This window comes from Podarcis tiliguerta (assembly GCF_965153285.1).
Source record: "Podarcis tiliguerta genome assembly, chromosome: 9".
Taxonomy (NCBI): domain Eukaryota; kingdom Metazoa; phylum Chordata; class Lepidosauria; order Squamata; family Lacertidae; genus Podarcis; species Podarcis tiliguerta.
Genome location: NC_139542.1, coordinates 34,349,322 through 34,368,660, shown reverse-complemented (window position 1 = coordinate 34,368,660; position 19,339 = coordinate 34,349,322). Strand labels below are relative to the sequence as shown.

The window sequence follows — 19,339 nt, the reverse complement described above, 5'->3', positions numbered from 1 at the left end:
AATTTACTGGGTTTCCATATAGAACACAGTCATCTTCTTCTTGCCTGCAGACTTTTCTTCTGCAAGTGATCAGAAATTGTGTGTGTAATATGTACAAGGAGCTACCTGCATTTTGAGGAAAGTCAGTTCAAAGTGAGGGGGCATAGAATTAATCTAAATGTTGTGATGCTTCACATGAACAAAGTTAAACATGGTCATTTTTCTCACAGTCACTTGATAACTTATGTCCTTGTGTGTGCTTGAGGGTAGCACTGCTATATATTTTTTTATTATTTTTCACATATTGATTGGGGGAAGAGAGCACTTGAGTGAACTCTACCCTTTGCTTTACAGACTGTGACTTGGTATCTCCTGTGACTTCTACCAAGAAATTTCTATGCACACCATCTACTGCATTCAGAAGATTTTGCCTAGATAGTTCCTACTGCTCCTAATGGAATAGTGTGTGCGTCTATTTTAGGATCTTAGAGTACAGAATATTTTGTTATACCCATAAAAAGTCCTTTAGCAAGCACCAATAATCATTTTTTTAACGGCTGCTGTTGTCTGTTCCAAACATATTATTAACGTACAAGATGGAAACATCATCTTTGCTTCCCAATAACCATGGTTATAAACATGAGAAAGAAGCCTGTATGCTGCCCCCCTAGCCTTGCCACCCGCTAGCCGGCCTGCTTCCACCTCTGCTTCCCTCCCTCTCACCCTCTGATGCAGCTGCAATGGCTATCGTGCTGTGGTTTGCAGTGGCCCCTGGCTGTAACCAATCAAACTGCAGTACGACAACATTCTTATATTTTTATTGTACGTATATAGCTAGGTACAAAGTCCATGTTTTGCCAACTTCCTCACTGGTCACCTGGTCCCAAGCTAGTACCATATGGCAACTGTACAAAGTGTTGATTATTCTGAATAAGATGGGAAAGTAGTCTTTAATGGAAATACCCAGGCAAGCTAAACTTAGTCTGTGCATTCTTCATTGCCTGTCACTGATCTGGTGAAATCAGTCTTTGGTAATGGGTTAATAACTAGGTTTTCTCCTTCTACTGATTATAGTATTACATGCTTCTTTGCAAACTTTCTCCCCCTCCTCCCAAAAACTAAAATGTGCTCAAGCCACTTGCAATAGAGCATTGAAAACTGGGTGTCATTATCACAAGGAAGGTAGAATTGTGCAATAATATTTTAATCTTTATATCCATGGTAAATTGCCCTAGCTATGTTAAAAGCAATAGTACTGTTGTTTGGAAAAGCTAACTTACTGTCTGAAGAGCATGCTTGCATAAATTAAAGATTTTGAACATTAGAATTTCTGCAGCATTATAATTTTTAATCAAAAACCAAAATGAGCATACAGAATTTTAAAAACTGCTATGCGGAGGTGTGGGTGGGCTGTGATATTATCAGTTTAAAAGCAATGAAATATCCAAGCCATAAAATCATGTGCAGGAAGTTGGGTTTGTTTTTTGTGTTTTTGTGTTATTTTTTAACTGTACAGGTATATATATCATAGCTGCATGCACATTATTTTTATGGCAGTGAAGACTTACACTAGTAACTTTATTTTTTAAAAAGCACAGTGTAGAAGTTTAAACAAGCCGATGGAACATTTTAAAATACATTTAAATTTAAGCAGAATTTATTTTACGATAAAGGAGGCATCAAGGTGATAATAAAGCTTTTGCATTTTTATCATCAAATATTAATAAAGTATATGGACACCCCTGACTCCTATAAACTCTCCTTCTTATTATTTAACATCCATTGTCAACAGTAAGTGAAACAATATTTGTTGGGGCGCCAGAAGGCAAAGAGAAGGCAAATGAAAAGGTCAACTTCTGCAGGATTGTAGACAGTGTTACAGCCGGCTTCAGGTATGCAGCCATTTTGGAAAATGCATGGATTCTAAGATGGCAGACTTGCAAACCTCCTAGTCTTTTCTTCAGTTTTGATCCAAAAGTTTTAGTATTGCGTATGAGAAGGCATATTGGCTTTTGATTTTGAGGTTCATGAGGTTCATTTGTGAGCAATTTTAACATATTTTATTACTGGTGTTTAATATACTTGTTGATTGCATAATCTTCCAAGGAAAATAATGCAAAAGACGCCAAATTAGTTTATTCTGGAAATTGTCACAAGGAACAACTTATACAGACCAGAGTTCTTCAACTGTAAGTCCTTGGATGCTATTGGGCAACAGCTCCCATCATACCCAGGCAGCTTAGCCAATGGTCAGTGATGTGGAAGCTGTAGACCAAAATATCTGGGGACTCAAGTGTGATCTAAGTCTTCTAGATAGACCACATTAGGAGTAAGAAGGTGAGGATTTACTATGCCTTAGAGACAGGAACTAATGAAAAGTCATTACTGAATAATTATGAGAACCCTAAAATGATTCCTATTTCTTTTGAAAGCTATTTGGAAAACTGGGATCAAGTATAGAATATGTGGGTAGGGATAATCACTATTATACACAGTAACTTAGATAAAATCTTTAACTTTTCCAGTGTTTGTAATTTGTATGATTATGACTATTAAAAAGGTAATTGCTCATTTTAATAAGCCAGCCTTCTCAGCTTGGTGCCTTTTAGTTGTTTTGGAATAAAACTTCCATTAATTTCAATTTCTTTCTAATGTTTCTTTCTAATAGTTACTTTTTAATTGCTCTTCATAAATCGCTTAGAAATTTTATTTGGGTAAGTGGTGTATAAATTTTGTTAAAAAAATTAATCTGCCTCAGCCAGCACAGCCATTATAGTGGAAAACATTTGGGGAAGCTTGTAATAGGCCACTGTATATTTCCTTGGTGGTATTACATGATTTTAGTTTGTTCTCTTGAGATATGCCTTGCTGGAAGTCAGTCATATGGCTTGGAATTTGAGATTTTTCTGTACAAATTCAATGCAATCTTTCTGCAGGAAACATGAGTATGTAAGTTTCAGAACTTAGTTTTAAAGGGATTTTCGACTTTGTACTTCCTGTATATGAACAGGAGATTTCTCTGGAATATTAGCAATGTTAGCTGCCATAGGGCTAAATGTTGAATGACAGTTTTGTGACAGTTTCCCAGTGTTTTATGGGTATTCAAATGCTGTGCAGACACCAGACTATAGATTCTTGTTGTTAAAATGTATGTTCATTCTTCCCATAAAAGTGAGTTTTTAATGTCAAAGTTATGGGGTGATTTAGATATTTTTGCTAACTCTTCAGTAGTAGATTCCCATATATTATGATTGTATATCCTATGTCAGGATCCAAATGATGGCAGTTTGTGCTTCCTTACAAATAATGCTAATAATACATCTTATAATGTGGGTTATATTATAGCTCAGAATTTGAAAATACTGATGTGCCATCTTGAGACATTTATTGGCAAAACTTGCAAAAATCATGGTGGAGTGGGGGAAATTTTTCAAAGAAGTCTGGAGCACAAATATGCATTGAAGTAAAACGGTAAGCTGGAAGGAACAAGTTAAAGGAACTTGGACACAAAAGCAAGTTAATAAGCAGCATTCAATTTTGGCAAACTCTCATGAGAGTCAACGCCACACTCACCTAAAAAAATCCACAATAGTTTAGCATGTTGGTCCTTCCAGTTTGTAGTGCCAAAGAACTTGCAGAATTTGAGGACTTCCACAAAGAGGAGTTATTTCAGCTACTTGGAATGTAGATTGCGTTGTACATGTTCAGGTAATAACTACTGTGGACGATGGTGTTCAGGTAGCAAGAATGCACAGCCTTCGCTTGTGGAGCAACTTGCATAGGTGATGAAGGAGCAGGCAAATTCAGCAGCAACAGTTCTTTAGCTGAGGGACATTAGTAGCATATGGTTTCAACATTTTGCAATATGTACAGTGAATGCCAATGCAGCTGTCCTATAGCTGTAACACACTATTATTGAAGTCATCAGAAGGGATACGTGTGATGCTCTAAGAAGATCCCATGCACTCGTAAGATGTGATTGGTGTTACAGTTGTCAGTAGAAAGAAAATTCTTATGTAAAAAGTATGGACATTGATAAGGCATTCACATAACTTTAGTACCAACAAGGTTTCAGTCTGCAGTACAGTTTGTTTTATAATCTGCAAGTCATTTTGTGGATGAGGCAGCACTATTTATCCAGATGTTTACTCCCAAATTCTTCCATTTGGGAGGATGTTTTAATTGCTGCATGCTGACCTGCTACTGAGATGGCCTTATCTGGAGGCAAGGACATAGCTGCAGTCTGCATGTTCCCTCTGCTAGTGAATAGGGGTGATTTTTGGAACCTATTATTGGGCTGAAGTCACAATTTTTAGAAACTAGACACATGTCTCAAGCTGTTGAACTGTGCTTGCCAGGGGAAAAAACGCACAACGAAAACCTATTGCAAGCAATCCAGACTGAAATATGAAAACTGCAAAGGAAATGACTGAATTTGATACTGTTTTCTCTCTTGGTAAACACAAGCCTAACACGTGGCGAACATTTCAGAATGTAGAATTCTTGAACTCTTCAATGTATATATTAAAAGAGCACCTGCCGTATTTCTTTACAGTATGTCGTAACTAGAATTGAAATTTTAAGTGCTTCAGTGCCTTTGCTTGCCTAGTTCTTTTACAGCAGGGGTAGGAAAGTTCATGCCAACAGGCCAGGTTTGTCCTGTGAGGCCATTTTCAAAAACCACACCCACCCGCCAACCAGTTACAGCTTTAAATGATTTAGGGTGCGATCCTGCCCCGCTAGTCAGCAATGACAGGGTTTGATACAGCAGTGCAGCCAATGCCGCCTTTAACAGCACTTGAACTGGCTGAAACAAAAGATATGGTGGGGAGGGAGGAGAGGGGAAAATGCCCTTTTGCTCCCATGTTGTTGCACTGAAGATACCTGGACTGGGCCTGTCACCATCATATGAAGGCAGCAGGGTCCCACACCAGAGCCAGCAGATCCTATGCTGGCCCAGCCCTGCCAGAGACATCCCATTTGGGGGAGTTCTGTCTACTGTCAACAGCAATAACACTCAAGGTAGTTACTGCCTGCCAACCACTTGGACAGGCACACCAGAGCACTCCTTACTGTCTATGGCAAATGTCCCCCACTGGTAGGGCAGGGCTAGGTGCAAGGACAGATTGGGGGTTTGGATTACTCTGTCCTCTGTCAATTTTTAAATTTCCATTTTAGTAAACTGAAGCCAACAGCAACTTAGGTTGTTCTTGCGCATAATGTGAAGCCATTGTCTATTTTAACCATGGTTTGTTCAACAGATCAGGCTGTGTCTTGCTGATGAAAAGTTGGCTGCTGGTGCTGACCTTGTCTTGTGCTTTTGTGGCAAGGCAAGTGTGTGGGGTGATGTGCCAAAACAAACCATAATTAAACCAGGATAGTGGGTTTTGATGTCATGTAAAATCAGTCAGCACAAGATGAGATTTGCTAAACCATGATTTCATATTCAGGTTTATTGACTGGAGTGTGTTTAGAGGTACAAAGTACAATTAAGCTAAACAAATTACAGCTTAGTGGTGCATATAAACTCTGCTAGTGTGTAGCTTGTTTATATTGAAATAGTACTCATTACAGTACAATATGTAGATTCACTTCTGTTTATTGTTGTGCATTTAACGTTTCCATACTAATATATTGACCTCAGCTACAGAAATTCCCATATATGATATATAGATATTTATATACAGAAATGAGAGAGCTGCCATTTTGGCCTAGCTGTCATATTGAAATATGCATTTTCAAATTGGATCCACACCTGCAATAGAACATTAATTTGTACAGTCCTGCAAAAGAGGACTGCCTTCTCACAGTTTTCAATTAGGATCTGTTTTGCTTTATGAAATGTGTTTCAAAAATTATTCTCTCTATATTCCTGTATGATGTGTGAAATTTTTGTATTGTATTATAACTAAATGTTGTTTTCAAAATAGCTGCTACTCACTTTAAGCTTCTTGCAAAAAGAAACGCTCCTGGTTTATTTGAAACTATGGATCCAGATGTTTCTGTGTGGCCTGGTGTGGTAGCTCTTTACTCCTCAGATGAGACCACATTTTGTGGTGTGGTAAGAGACCTGCATACAATTGACAGGCAATTCCGTACTATTTTAACATGTATGCCGTACTGAGTACTTGATGACATAAAATAAGTTACTAGAACGATGAGCCTTATTGACATCCATAGATTTTACAAATGACTTCTAAAACTATGGATAACTGTAAAGAAAAGTTTACATGAATGAAAGTTGCACTTTCTGTGTTATGAATGAGGTTTTTTATGAATATGATGAATGCATGTACAAGGAAGTAGGGATAATGTTTCTGGTGCAAAAAATGTACTTGCTTTAAACTGCGTTATGAAAATAAAGCATTACATGAATGAAGCTATTTGCCTCTGAACCATCTTTTCTCCTTTAAAAGTGGTCTTTAATATTTAAATACTGAACTAGCATCCTTATTCAATGCACCAGAACAAACATTGCCATTGATGTGAAGTCACTTAGTTGCAAATAAGGCAGATTTGGTATGGTTCAAGCAGCTGCTCCTTTTTGACTCACGTCTGCAACCGCCACCCACCTGAGAAGGGTGAGCGGCCATTATAATCTCTCTCCTCCCCTCCCCCCAGCCCACCCTTTCATTTAAATCCATGCAAAATAGCACTTGGCTATTTCTGGTTGATTTTGAACAGACAAATTGACTGAGACAGAAACAGTTAAGCAAACCTCTCTCCTGGTTCATCTTGACCCATAAGGCATGCACATGAGTAACGTAACTGTTTACTGAAGAAATCTCTCAGGTAACAGAGATGAACAGGCTCTTCTCTCTTTACCAATTATATTTATATGGCCCATCCAGTATATCTGAAGGAGCATCTCTACCCCCATCATTCTACCCGGACACTGAGGTCCAGTGCCGAGGGCCTTCTGGCGGTTCCTTCACTGCGAGAAGTCAAGTTACAGGGAACTAGGCAGAGGGCCTTCTCGGTAGTGGCGCCCTCCCTGTAGAACACCCTCCCACCAGATGTCAAAGAGGACAACAACTACCAGACTTTTAGAAGACATTGGAAGGCAGCCCTGTTTAGGGAAGCTTTTAATGTTTGATGCAATACAGTATTTTAATATTTTGTTGGAAGCCACCCAGAGTGGCTGGGGAAACCCAGCCAGATGAGTGGGGTATAAATAATAAATTATTATTATTATTATTATCCATCCCATCTCACTTTCATTTATCTTCTATAGATAGAGATGAGGCTGAAATATGAAGCAAAGGGGTGTGGCTATGGTAACCCAGGTCTATATAAACTGACACAAAATTGTAAGATTATAAGAATTTACTATCCAGCAAGGTAGTGTGCTTAACAACACAGAGAGAGAGAGAGAGAGGTTAAAAGCAATCTTTGGGGAACTTCCCAAGTGCCCTCCATCAACCTAGGTTGTTTGAGGAGCCAGTACTTCCACAGGGCAGCACATGAGGAGTTAAAACATGCAGCGGGGAGGCAACAAGGAAGGTTGTCACCTGCAGAGGGTTGGGCTGGTTGAGACAACAGAGGGGTGGGGCAGGCTGCAGTGAGAACTGCATGGGGCTTTCAAGACAGAGCCAGCCCCTGGGTGACTCATCCCCGCCCCAGCGCACCTGTCTAGGGGTCTCTCATAAAAAGGAAGAGGTAAAGCTGGCTGAGGTAAGTAAGTGCCTTTCTCTTCTACTCTGGGATTGCGTATGTTTTGCTTTCCTTCCTCTGTGGTTGCCCTGAGGTGCAAACTGCTCAAGTCACCTCTTTCTCCAACTTCCTCTTCATTGCCTGAGGGAGGGAGGGAGGGCGCTGAGGTTAGGCAGCCAGGTACTTTCCAAAGAGAGCAAACGAGTTGAATTCCGCTTTGATAAATTGCCCTTCCTGTGCACCAGAAATTGAAGTGCTCCTTCCCTCTTCTCATCTGCTTCTCCTGCATGAAGTGTTTAAAGTCCACTGACTTTCCCCCTCCTTTTGCAATCACACACAGAACTTTCTTAGATTATTCCACTTCCCACGTTCCATAACAAATAACTCTGCAGCTGTAGACTCTGAAATATCTAAACACTTTAAAAACAAAAAACAGGAGGATTGTTCACAAACTTAGCTTTTGATGGTGGTGGTGGGAACTTTCTGTAAGAGAGATCAGCAATAACAGTGTTTCCCATTATGCAACACACAGTCCTTTGAGTGTGGAGCTGCCCTTTCTTGTGGCAAGTTTCACATCCCAGTGCCAAAACAAGTCTTGTGGCAACTTGGATGGATATATTATGGTCCAAGCTTTTGCAGACCTGAGTCCACTTCATCAGATGCATGTTCTCCTAAATTGGCAGGAATAGGTATAATTTTTATATACTTGCTTGGCGGAGGAGGGAAAACTGTAAGACAGGTTAAAATGGGAAATGAAATGGCAAAAAATACACACTATGACAAGATTAATGCTGGAAACATACATAAAATGGTTAGATACAAAGCAGTCCTTATGACAAGTTAGTTGTGCCATAATGTTTGCTTTAATTGACACTTGAAGGAGAATAAAAGCCCATTATTTCAATTCAAGCCACATGTGGGGAAATTGGTCTTCTTCGTCAATTAAAAAAGGTAAAGGTACCCCTGCCCGTACGGGCCAGTCGTCTCCGACTCTAGGGTTGTGCGCCCATCTCACTTAAGAGGCCGGGGGCCAGCGCTGTCCGGAGACACTTCCGGGTCACGTGGCCAGCGTGACGAAGCTGCTCTGGCGAGCCAGCACCAGCGCAGCACACGGAAACGCTGTTTACCTTCCCGCTATAAAGCGGTACCTATTTATCTACTTGCACTTAAGAGTGCTTTCGAACTGCTAGGCGGGCAGGAGCTGGGACCGAAAGACGGGAGCTCACCCCGCCACAGGGATTCGAACCGCCGACCATAAGATCGGCAAGTCCTAGGCACTGAGGTTTTACCCACAGCGCCACCCGCGTCCCGTCAAGTAATACTTAAGGTGCCAGAAGGCTCTTGTGTTTCCTGCAACAGACTAACAGATATTTCCATTGCCAGTAGCTCACTTGTATGGGGCGGGAGCAGGAAGAGAAGTACAGCTGCTTTGCTTTCCTTAGATCAAGGACTATTCCTCAAAATTGATAATGGCACCCCACTTCCCAGAGTGGCAATGGTGCCCTTAGGACAAGACTTTATCTAACTGCACCACTGCTGCGTGGTGAGAAGTGGTTGGTGCAAGGAAAAAATAGGTATGTGAATGGAGAATTCCTGGATGCCAAGATAAAGTTTAGGGCAAATACTCTTTGGTAAGAGAACCCCAGCAGATTTAAAATAACAAAATATGCTGCTAAGTAAAACGTGGAAATATAGGCTGTTAAACCTTTAAAATAGGAGTTTGGGAGTTCTAAAATGCCCCTCTTCTCCTAGCATAGAAAACGACCACATGTTTGGTAAGTTAAAATGGTTTACTTACAAACTCTCCAAAGGTCAGATTCATGTGCTTTTCCGTACAGCATTCAGAAAAGGTTGCACAGGCAGTAAAACTTGGGTTAGTTGCAGTGGTGAAAGTTCCTAAATTATTGATGTGTGAATATAAGTGTCTTGTAAGAGCCATGTGGTTGATCGGGACCAGCGCAAGCTCTTCACATGGTGTGCTTCTTAAGTATACTACAGGGAAACAAAAGTTTGATTACCTAGTCGCTTCCAAGGTGAGCTAAGCCCTCCATGCATTAATTAGACTTAAGCATGCCGGTTATATGAGATTGGTTATCCCACAAAAAAGTATCAAGGATACGGCTACAGTGCCTGGGTTTGTTGGGACAGGAGAGTTCTGGAGGGTGCCCTCATAATATTTAGCTTATTTACAAAGCTAAACGCAAAGCAGAAATGAAGGCAAACAGGTGCTCTCTCATAGCATTATCCATTATCTTACATCAAATCTCCCATGAGAGACTGTACTTCAAGATTCTTCAGCCAACTCACAGTGCTCTCTGACCTTTCAGCTGCAAATCTGTTTCCAGCCATTCTCTAGAGCAAAACTGTGGTGGAAGGCTCAAACACACAGCAAGCACAGAACTTTTCCTTCTTGACAGTCTTGTGTCTGCAGATTCTCTCATTTTTGAAAAGTCTAATGTACGTATTTTCCTGGTGATATCTATTGCATGTAATGGAAGTGTGAAGATAAGGAAGAAATCTGTATTATTTGGAATTTTGTTTGCTTGTGTCTTTTGTTATTTGGAAACAGGGTACAAATGAACTATTTGAATTTTGCATCAGTATATTTTAAACCTGAAAGTTCCATGTTTTCTATATTGATGTCAAATATAGGGATCTCCTAAAGATATAAAGATGTCTTTGTTTTTTTAAAAATGCCACCATCCCAGCCCATTTAAGTTTTTGTATATGTTTTCTAATTACATATTTACTGGATAAAGATATCCAGCTCTCTCCATATGCAGAGAATCCAAAGCTTAATGCGTCTGGATATTGGAAGATTGTCCATACTATTAATGGAATGGCATGTGAACAATTTGTCAGATGATGCTTGTTGAAGTGCTTATGAGTTTTCTTGCATCTTCTGTTCAGGAAAAGCCACAAGGGCAGCCTTCTCTGGAACAACCTCCGTGCTTCTTCCCAGTTTGAACAGACGTGGCACTTGGTGGATTAGCTGAAATGGATCGCTACAGATATTTCATCTTCAATCAGAAAAGTATGGTTCTGTTGGGGCTCCTCCAGATAGCTTGTGCTACAGTTTGTATCATCGGTGGATTAATCGATGGTGCTTTCAGAAGGGACTCGGCACTGAGCAAATCTAGGATACCCATCTGGGCTGGAGTGGTAAGCTATATAGATTCTACCCCCCTCACACACACCCTTTTTATTAACAATGTATAAACTATATAAAGCTATAAAATCATACTTCAATTGAAATGCCTGCTGCAATAAAAAAAAGTATTCTGTAGATGTCGGAAGTACAGCAAGGAGGGTTGTACAATTTGGTATAATACAGGGAATTTGTTCACTGTTCTAGAGAACTTGTGGTTCTATATTCCACAAGCCAGCAGATCTCCCCACTCTGCTAGACAGTGGGGGGGGGGGGCTTTGCCCAGCTGCTGGGAGACCCCTGTTGCTGAGAAGAAGCCCTTAAAGAGTCCCACCCCCATTGCAGGGGTGACAGCAGGGCATTTCGTCTCAGGTGCTGAAACACCTTGGGCAGTCCCTGAGTGCTGGCCTAGTTGTTTTGTGGTAAGAGCCTAGAGCAGTCTTCCTCAACCTCGGCCCTCCAGATGTTTTGAGACTACAATTCCCATCATCCCCGACCACTGGCTAGGGATCATGGGAGTTGTAGGCCAAAAAACATCTGGAGGGCTGAGGTTGAGGAAGCCTGGCCTAGAGGGCAAGTGTGACTGCAGCTGCCTTTGATATCTGACTTGCATCTCCTTAATTTGGAAGTGGGGGAGCTGAGGATCAGGCTCACAGAAGGAATGCTCTGGAGTGGTCTGAGTGAGAGAGGAATGAGGACTTTTCTTTCTCCTGGGAAGCATAGGAGAATTTAATGTTTTTTGGAGGTAAATTAACTGGAAGGGGGAATCGATTTATGGTGTTTGCACTTCATATGGCTTGTGGTCTTAGGCTAGTTGCTTATCTCCATCTTCTCCAGCGCTCCATTTCCAGCTGCGGCCAGTCAAATGCCAATGGGAAGTTTTTTTCTGTTTATATATTTAAACTATTTCCCACCTGTTCTTCAATGCCAAGGTTACATTAAAACCAACAGAAATCCAAATCAACAGTGTAGTAAAGGTAAAGTGACCCCTGACCATTAGGTCCAGTCGTGGCCGACTCTGGGGTTGCAACACTCATCTCACTTTATTGGCGGAGGGAGCCAGCAAACAGCTTCCGGGTCATGTGGCCAGCATGTAGTAGATGCCTCCAAAAGTCTGGGCAAATAAGTGATTCTTCACCTGGGGCTGAAAACTCAAATTGTGAGTTAGAAGAAATTCCATAATTGTGGGGCTGATAACAAGATGGCCCTGTCTTACATTGTTGCCTGCAGGAACTTACGAGGGGGACATGTTTGTTTTCCACATTTGATATTCAGAAATATATTGCTTTTGAACATGGAGATTTCATTCAGCCAGTGAAGCTGAAAGGAGGGGGAATCCATATGTGTAGCTGGTGTTTTTGCGTGGGTGGGGCTAATTGGGAGAGTGAATGATACTTGTAGGATCTCTACTTTACCTCAGGAGAGGAGGACAGGACTGAGAAAAGTGAATGATTTCTGGGAGAAAATTGCACTGCAGAAGCTGAACTGTTCTGATTCTACGAGCTGATTGTAGTAATTACAAACACTATTTTGGGGTGGTACATGGGAGCTGTGGTGGTGATGCTACAAGCAAGAAGCAGCTGGGACTGTTAGTAGTGATTTCGAATTATTTAGTGGCAGCATTTTACTATGGTACAATCACTTTGCTGTAAGAATTTTTTTACTTTTTCTTTTCTTGGGTCCCAAGCTAATGTTAGAAATGCAATGGGTGAAAGTATGATTTACACTTTGAAAGGTGCACATCTAATATGCCTCCTTTGTGTGTTTCACATACCCAACTCCTTGCCCTTGTGGCATGGCGGGCTAGTGATCTGACAGCCGTCAATTACTTTACTATCCTCATGTGTCAATCACATTTTCACCTGTATAAGAAAAAGCATCTGGTGAAATTGACCAAGAATCTTGAGCCCACGTTTAACAGCCAGTTGAACAATTACGTTCCCTCTCTGGTGTCAAAATGGCCTTCTCTGAAATTGGGCCTAAAGGAAAGATGTTTACTTATTATGGAATAAACCCTGTCAGCCTTTGTGCTTTATAGATCTGCTGGTTGTTGATCAGGAGCTGGTGTCTTAGAAACCACTTGCCAAGCAGTGTATTTATATTTATAGACTGCTTAACTACAATCATATCTAAGTGGTTTACAAGGATGTAACAAAAAAATAAAAATCAGTTAAAACTATAAAATAAAACCTGAAGTTTGTTTTCATTTTCCTGAAGTTAATGTTTTTTCACTTCTTTTTATATGCTAAAGTTGGGCATTCCCCCCCCCCCACTTAATCCCCTTTACCTTTTGTTTTGTAGTTTATGGCTATTCCTGGAATTATGGCTTTGTTTTCTTCACTGAGAAAGAATCCTGTTTTGGTATGTTTCTATTGTATTTTGTTTAAAGTGGATGGGGACAAATCATACAGCCAACTTTCTATAAGTAATAAATGCATACACCTTTTATTTACATAACTTTTACTTCATGTCTGAGGGGCAGATGGGGCTCATCAACGTGGGAAGGTAGCCCATCTAGGAGAAGGAAAACTCTGATCCTAAATGTCTGCTGCCTTGCAGGGTATATTTGGGAAAAGAAAAGGCTAAAGAGTAAACCCTACAAAAATCTGGAGTGGAATCCCTAAGATGGTTGGATGGCACCCTGTGTGCCTCCTTCCAGCAACTCCTGCAGCCAAGCTGGTGCCAAACATATGGCTCTACTTTCCTTTGGGACCACATCAACAAGGCCGAGATGGAGGTTCTTATCATATGGGTAGCCCAGGACCCCCATACACACTGCCCAGGCTTGCACTCCTGGGAGGTCACTTTGGTGCTGCACAATGGTTTGACTTCACCCCCCGAAGGCACACTCCATTGTCCCTTGAGACAGATGGATGCCAGCAAAAAGCAACAACAAACTTTAACTTCTGCCCGGAAGTGTTTGGAGATATACACCATAGGCTACAATTAAAGTGATCATACATGTATGATTTTGGGGTTTAGAGTTTAAAATCCACAACAGATTAAAGGTCTCAAGGAAGACCACTTCAACAGCAGTTCAAAATTTCTTCAGTCTGTCTCTAAATTCATCAGTCATTCTCTCTGTGTTGCTCCAAATGGCTGGATTGCAGTAACACATTACAGTTGAAAGGTAAGAATATACATGTTTTAGAAAACACGGCACAAATTTTATCTATACATATGTAAAATTATTATTTATGTTAAAGGGGAGGGAATAAAATTCCTAACCACCTTTTCCAGCTTTGGCCTTCAATACCCTTTACATAGCAAGCACAATGGTTGTTTTTGAGTATGTTTTTAAACACCTATAATGGGAGTTCCCAGACATGGATTAAAAGATCCATGCACATCATCCATACTTTGAGCATCAACTGACCTTGGGTGATGAGTGTAATGGCTGAAGTAGAAATGGGTCTTAGTTAAGCCTAAAACCTGCTGGGAAAACACGGCAGCTGACCATCATTTTTCTGCTGCAACTGATCACCATCACCTTCTAAAATCTAGACTAGATGCTAATGTCAAATTGTGTGATTTTGTGTGATTCCTGGAGGGGTCCTTTGCTCACTCAGAAGCGGAACAGACCAGACCAGCAGCTGGGTTAGCCAATCTCTTTCTAATGAATGCAGCACAACATTCCCCACTTAACTTATTTTGATCCACTATGCTGTTTCCCTAGAAAATCTGAATGGTTTCTACCTATCTGGTTTCTTGGCTGCCTTGGTAACATCCCTTCTGTTGATTGCCCAAATCCACAGATATCTTTGCTCAGTACTTTTTGTTCAAATGTATTCTTTCTGGCAGCTTTATTGCTTCAAAGAAAGCCCCATACATTTAAATGGATCTTGCTTCCAAGAAGGCATGTGTGGGAATAGGATTAAAACATCAAACACCTGCACACACTCCCTAAAAACACAGGATGAAATATAATACAGTTAAGTATGTTGATTTCCATTTGCAGTATTTAATTAGGAAAGGTTTGATTTTCACTGATTCATACCCACATTTCAGAAATTGTATTGTGAATGCATGTTTCCCCCAAAGACACTCTGGAAAATAAATTACTGTAGTGTACAAAGATTGCATAAGAGGCATATGTGGAGCTATTTTTCATCCTTTGACTTGAAGCCCAAATTTAACTCTGGTCTTTTCTATCCCCATACCTTTTGTACAGGTGAATGCAATGATAATTGCTTCTGTATTTTCCTGCTTCGTCACTCTACTTGTAATCATCTATACGTCTATAACATTAGAGTATGGTGAAAAATATGAAGAGTTTGACGATGTGTCCTCTTATCATCACCCAGCCGTTGTAAGTATCAAACTATCCAGTTTCTGCCCTTTTGAATACATTGCACACAGTTTAGGAGTGACAGAGTAACTAGCACACCCAAAGGCCTGTCACTCACGTCAGTTTGGGGCAGAAGATGGTGCAAGAAAATCTGTGTGTTTCTTTACTGAACAAGGTCCAGGCCAGCACAGCAGAGGCAAAATCATTAGATGGCTCAACCACCCCCTTCTTGGTCCTGAAATGCCTTTTATGGCAGGTATTGTTTGGAGTTCCATAGTAAAGGATGCCTCCTACTGGCACAGGCACTGGGGGCAGATCAGGGTTTGGTCTGCCTTTTATATGTTACTTTCATTTTATCCACCCAATTTGAGGATATTAGTTGACACCATCCGTTTGTATACATGTATAGATCCTATATGTGGTTGCTCAACTATTTATCAGTTACTATTTATTGTTGTTTTTCACTTGTTATTCCTTTTCATGTAAAATAATTAAAATATAAAAAAGAGAATTTCCAGCTGTTTTAAAAACAATACCCACACCACTCCTAAGGTTGAATTGCATTTTTTGGATAAAGAGTGTGTGTGTGCTCATTTTCTGTGTTGCAGGCATTTGTGCTTGGTAAACTTGTAGAAGGAGCCAACATCACACTACTGATTGCATCGCTTTTCAGTTCTTTTATTGTGCTGATTATTGCTTATTTGAGTTGCCGAAGTCTTCCATGTTGTTCATGCTATGACAGTGTCACTGGACTTGTAAGTAGCAACATTGCCATTAAATATGGTGGGTTTACTTGTTTTGTACTGGGAAGGAAAGCCTTTTCGGATTCTGTAAAAACATTTTTGGACAGTTTGATATGAAGTTGCCATATTTCCTTAACACCCCCCTCCCCTTCAACTAGTTAAGCCCAAAATGCACACACAATTAATTTTTTGAATTGTCATTTGGAAACAAATGATTTGTGGACGCCTCTTATTATAGCACTGTATACACTAAACAGCTATGAACCTCATCAGTGCTTTGATGGTAAATAACTGCCATCCTTATATAAGCTTCTGTGCACTTCCTAAGGAGTGGGGTATAAATTGTATATAACTGCCCCTTCTGCATGTTTTTCTTGACAGGTGTGTGCATAAAATGTTTTTTACTAGGTTCACAGTTCTATGGGTGGTATTCAGCTTAGTTTAATTCAGAGTAGTTCCTTTGAAATTAATGAACATGACTAAATAAGTTCCATTAATTTCAGTCAGTGTGCCCTGAGTGAATACCACCCCTTGTGTTTAAGGTTTGCCAATTATGTAGCATTTACCACTTCTAAGGATGACCTCTCATTGTTTGATAACTGCCATACTTATGCATCTCTTAGAGATGTTTGTTCAGCTTCTTATCAGGTTTATTAGATGCGAATGGTTTGAAATAAATATCTTAATTATGATAATGGTAGCTGCAAAAAAATTAAGAAATACTTTTGTAAAGGAGAATACGGTAAACTGTGGTGGGCATTATATGAAGAATAGCTTCTTTTTCTTGAACTGCAGAACTTTTTATTTTTAGTCTTATTCATTATTATACCATTGCAATTACTTTTGATTAACCAAATTACAAAATGAAATCGTGTTTGTCTCGAAGACTGTACATTCTAAGATCAGTGCTATTCTCAGGTGAACCTATTTAACAATCTCATGCTCTCATTCTTAGGAAAGGCTAGAATCTAATGAAGACCAGCTACAAATTGCAGAATTAGTTTGCATTCCATCTGGTATGTAGGTGTTCTGTTTTACTTGAAAATTAATTTCAGATTTACTAAATATGTAAGTCAAATAATGAATATGTAAGGAAGACATTTGGGCTATATAAATATTATTTAAAATCATAATAATCAAAAGCCATTTCCATAAAAGCAATCTAACTACAATTACAAAAACTAGGCAGGAGTGGTTAAAAATAAAATCCAGCACATTACTTTACTGCTGGTTTTAGTTTAATTTGTTCTTATTAATATTGAACTGTAAAACCCAACGTAGCTCTTTTAATCAATAGTGGGTTAGAACAGAAAAAATTAAAAGACAATAAAGAAACCCTGGTAATATTTCTAGGGAGGAAGACAGAAAAATCTGTGTCATTGGTGCCCACAATAATAGATATTGATGGTGGACCAAGGCCAGGCCTCTGAAGCCTGGGCAGATTTCTGAGAGCGTAGGCTGTCCTTCAAATAAAGCCCTACATTGTCTAGGGCTAGGTTAAGTGTCAAAACCAGTCCTTTAAATGGGGCCCAGAAATGAATTGGCAGATAATCTGGTACTGTTTGTTTGTTTATTATTAAATTTGTGAGGTCCATGCCTTTACACAAAATACCATAAAACATTGTTAAAAGATAACAATAAGATTATAAAAGTAAGCTAAAATTCATGCCATGCTATCCCAGCAAGGAGACTACCCAAAAACCCCCACCATTCAGGAAAGAAGATACAGCAACAGGTTAGGAAAACAATGGGAGGGACCTCACCGTTTCGTCCAGGAACCGTACCCTAGTTTTCATAGCCTTCACCACAAAGACCGCTACCACGTGAGAAATCCGTGGATCAGCGTCCACCAGTAAAAACTTTACTTGGTCCTCAGAGTTGACTATTGATTTGGGAATAGTTTGTAACATCGCATCCCTGAAGGCCGAATAGATGGGACAATACAACATGTAATGTGTGAGATCCTCTTGGGTTCTCATATGACAAAGACATATACGTTGCTCTGCTGGGATTTTTGCATATCTGCCTGTCAGGTAGGCCGTAGGAATGGTTTGAAAACGGGCCATGGTGAAGGCTCTCCGAAGGGTGGGATTGGTGATATTCGCCAAATAATTGGCACAGGTTTTGACTGTTTTCAGTCGGGGAAGCCAGTGGGAGGACCCTGGGTTCTGAATTTTTGTGATATCCAACAGAGCGTCTCTCTCCAGGATCCATTCCCGAACTTTGTCTGGGCTCCACAGTTTGAGGGTGTTAAACTCCGGTAGGGTGTATCTAACCAGGATCTCAGATAGGTTTTGACGCCAAGTGGTATTCTTTTGAAGAGATACAAAGGCTTGTTTGGCCAATAAGGTGTTTGTGGTATTTGCAAGTTTGATGTAAAATCGTAGGAATCTTAAGTGGGCCCTGGCAGACACAGAGGGTAATCCAACCTCCACCCTCAAGAGAGCTGCTGGGGTTCCTTGAGGAAGGCCTAGAATAATTGGCAGATAATGCATTTGGTAAAATATGAGTATTATGTATTCCCAATGCCGATCCCTGCAAGAATCTGGGCAGCTACCTTCTGCACCAGTGGAAGTTTCTAGACCATTTTCAAAGGCAGCCCCATGTATAACCAGTGTATTACAACAGTCTAGTCTGCATGTAACCAGCACATGTAATCAAGGCAAAGTTTGCTTTCTGCAGCTACTTATGCTCACTCTGTGTGTTTTCTATTCTAGGTCAAGTGGATACAATTTTTAATTCTCCTGTAAAACTTTCAGATTTAGATATGGAAGCTGATGATGATATGCCCAAACCACCTCCGTATATCAGGATGACTTAAATATAAATTCTATGAGAATAAGTTTTTTTAAAGCTCTTTATAACTTAAGAATGTTGATGAGACGTTTGTACAATTCTTAAAAGTTAAGAAATGACTGACCACTCTGAAGAGATCCTCAGAATTTCAAGACTGGTGACCTATTTTCTGTACAGTTAATAAACTTAATTCTATTTTCATAAATTTTAATTTAGCCCCATGGTGTTTATTTGACTCCTGCTGTGTAAAGAATCTTCAATAATAAGAAGCATCCTTTGAACCAGAAAAATTGTCATGGGCAACTGAGTCTTCCAAAATGCAAATTTGCTTGTTCAAATGGGAATGGTGTGCAGAAATCATAAGATTCCGTGTGATAACTGATTTCACTGCTAGCACAGAAAGCAAAGAGTGGGCCGATAAATACTGTGAATATTAGCCAATGCACTCTACTCCAATGATTTCACCAATGCCCCATGTTAGAATTTATGGATTGCGTTTTGTATGGAATTAGTATTTCATTAAAGAGGCATCAGCTTTCATATCATATGCTCCATCTGGCCTAAACTAAAGAAATCAAATTGAACATATCCAATCTTGCCCTCTTCCACAGATTCATTTTTAAAGACAAATGCACATATAACTCCAGAAATAAAACACTTTTTAAATAGCCATAGGTATAGCTGCCTGAGGCAAGCAAGAATCTTTCAGGAGATGGAAGCTTCACAACACTC

General features: G+C 40.0%; 1 protein-coding gene across 3 annotated transcripts; it reads left to right on the top strand.

The window, feature by feature from the left end:
* The first annotated feature begins 6,680 nt into the window (after positions 1-6,680).
* Positions 6,681-18,818, top strand: LOC310685361 (uncharacterized protein). Of its 3 annotated transcripts, none has more exons than XM_083457613.1 (7): positions 6,681-6,771; positions 10,543-10,794; positions 13,082-13,141; positions 14,952-15,089; positions 15,677-15,823; positions 16,767-16,827; positions 18,529-18,818. In XM_083457613.1, exons 2-7 carry the CDS (start codon positions 10,630-10,632, stop codon positions 18,630-18,632), a joined length of 675 nt encoding a protein of 224 aa, XP_083313739.1. In that variant the 5' UTR covers positions 6,681-6,771; positions 10,543-10,629; the 3' UTR covers positions 18,633-18,818. The 3 variants fall into 3 exon arrangements, with proteins under 3 accessions (XP_083313739.1, XP_083313737.1, XP_083313738.1); XM_083457611.1 differs by lacking the exon at positions 6,681-6,771 and adding an exon at positions 7,497-7,653; XM_083457612.1 differs by lacking the exon at positions 6,681-6,771 and adding an exon at positions 7,511-7,657.
* Positions 18,819-19,339: the final 521 nt, after the last annotated feature.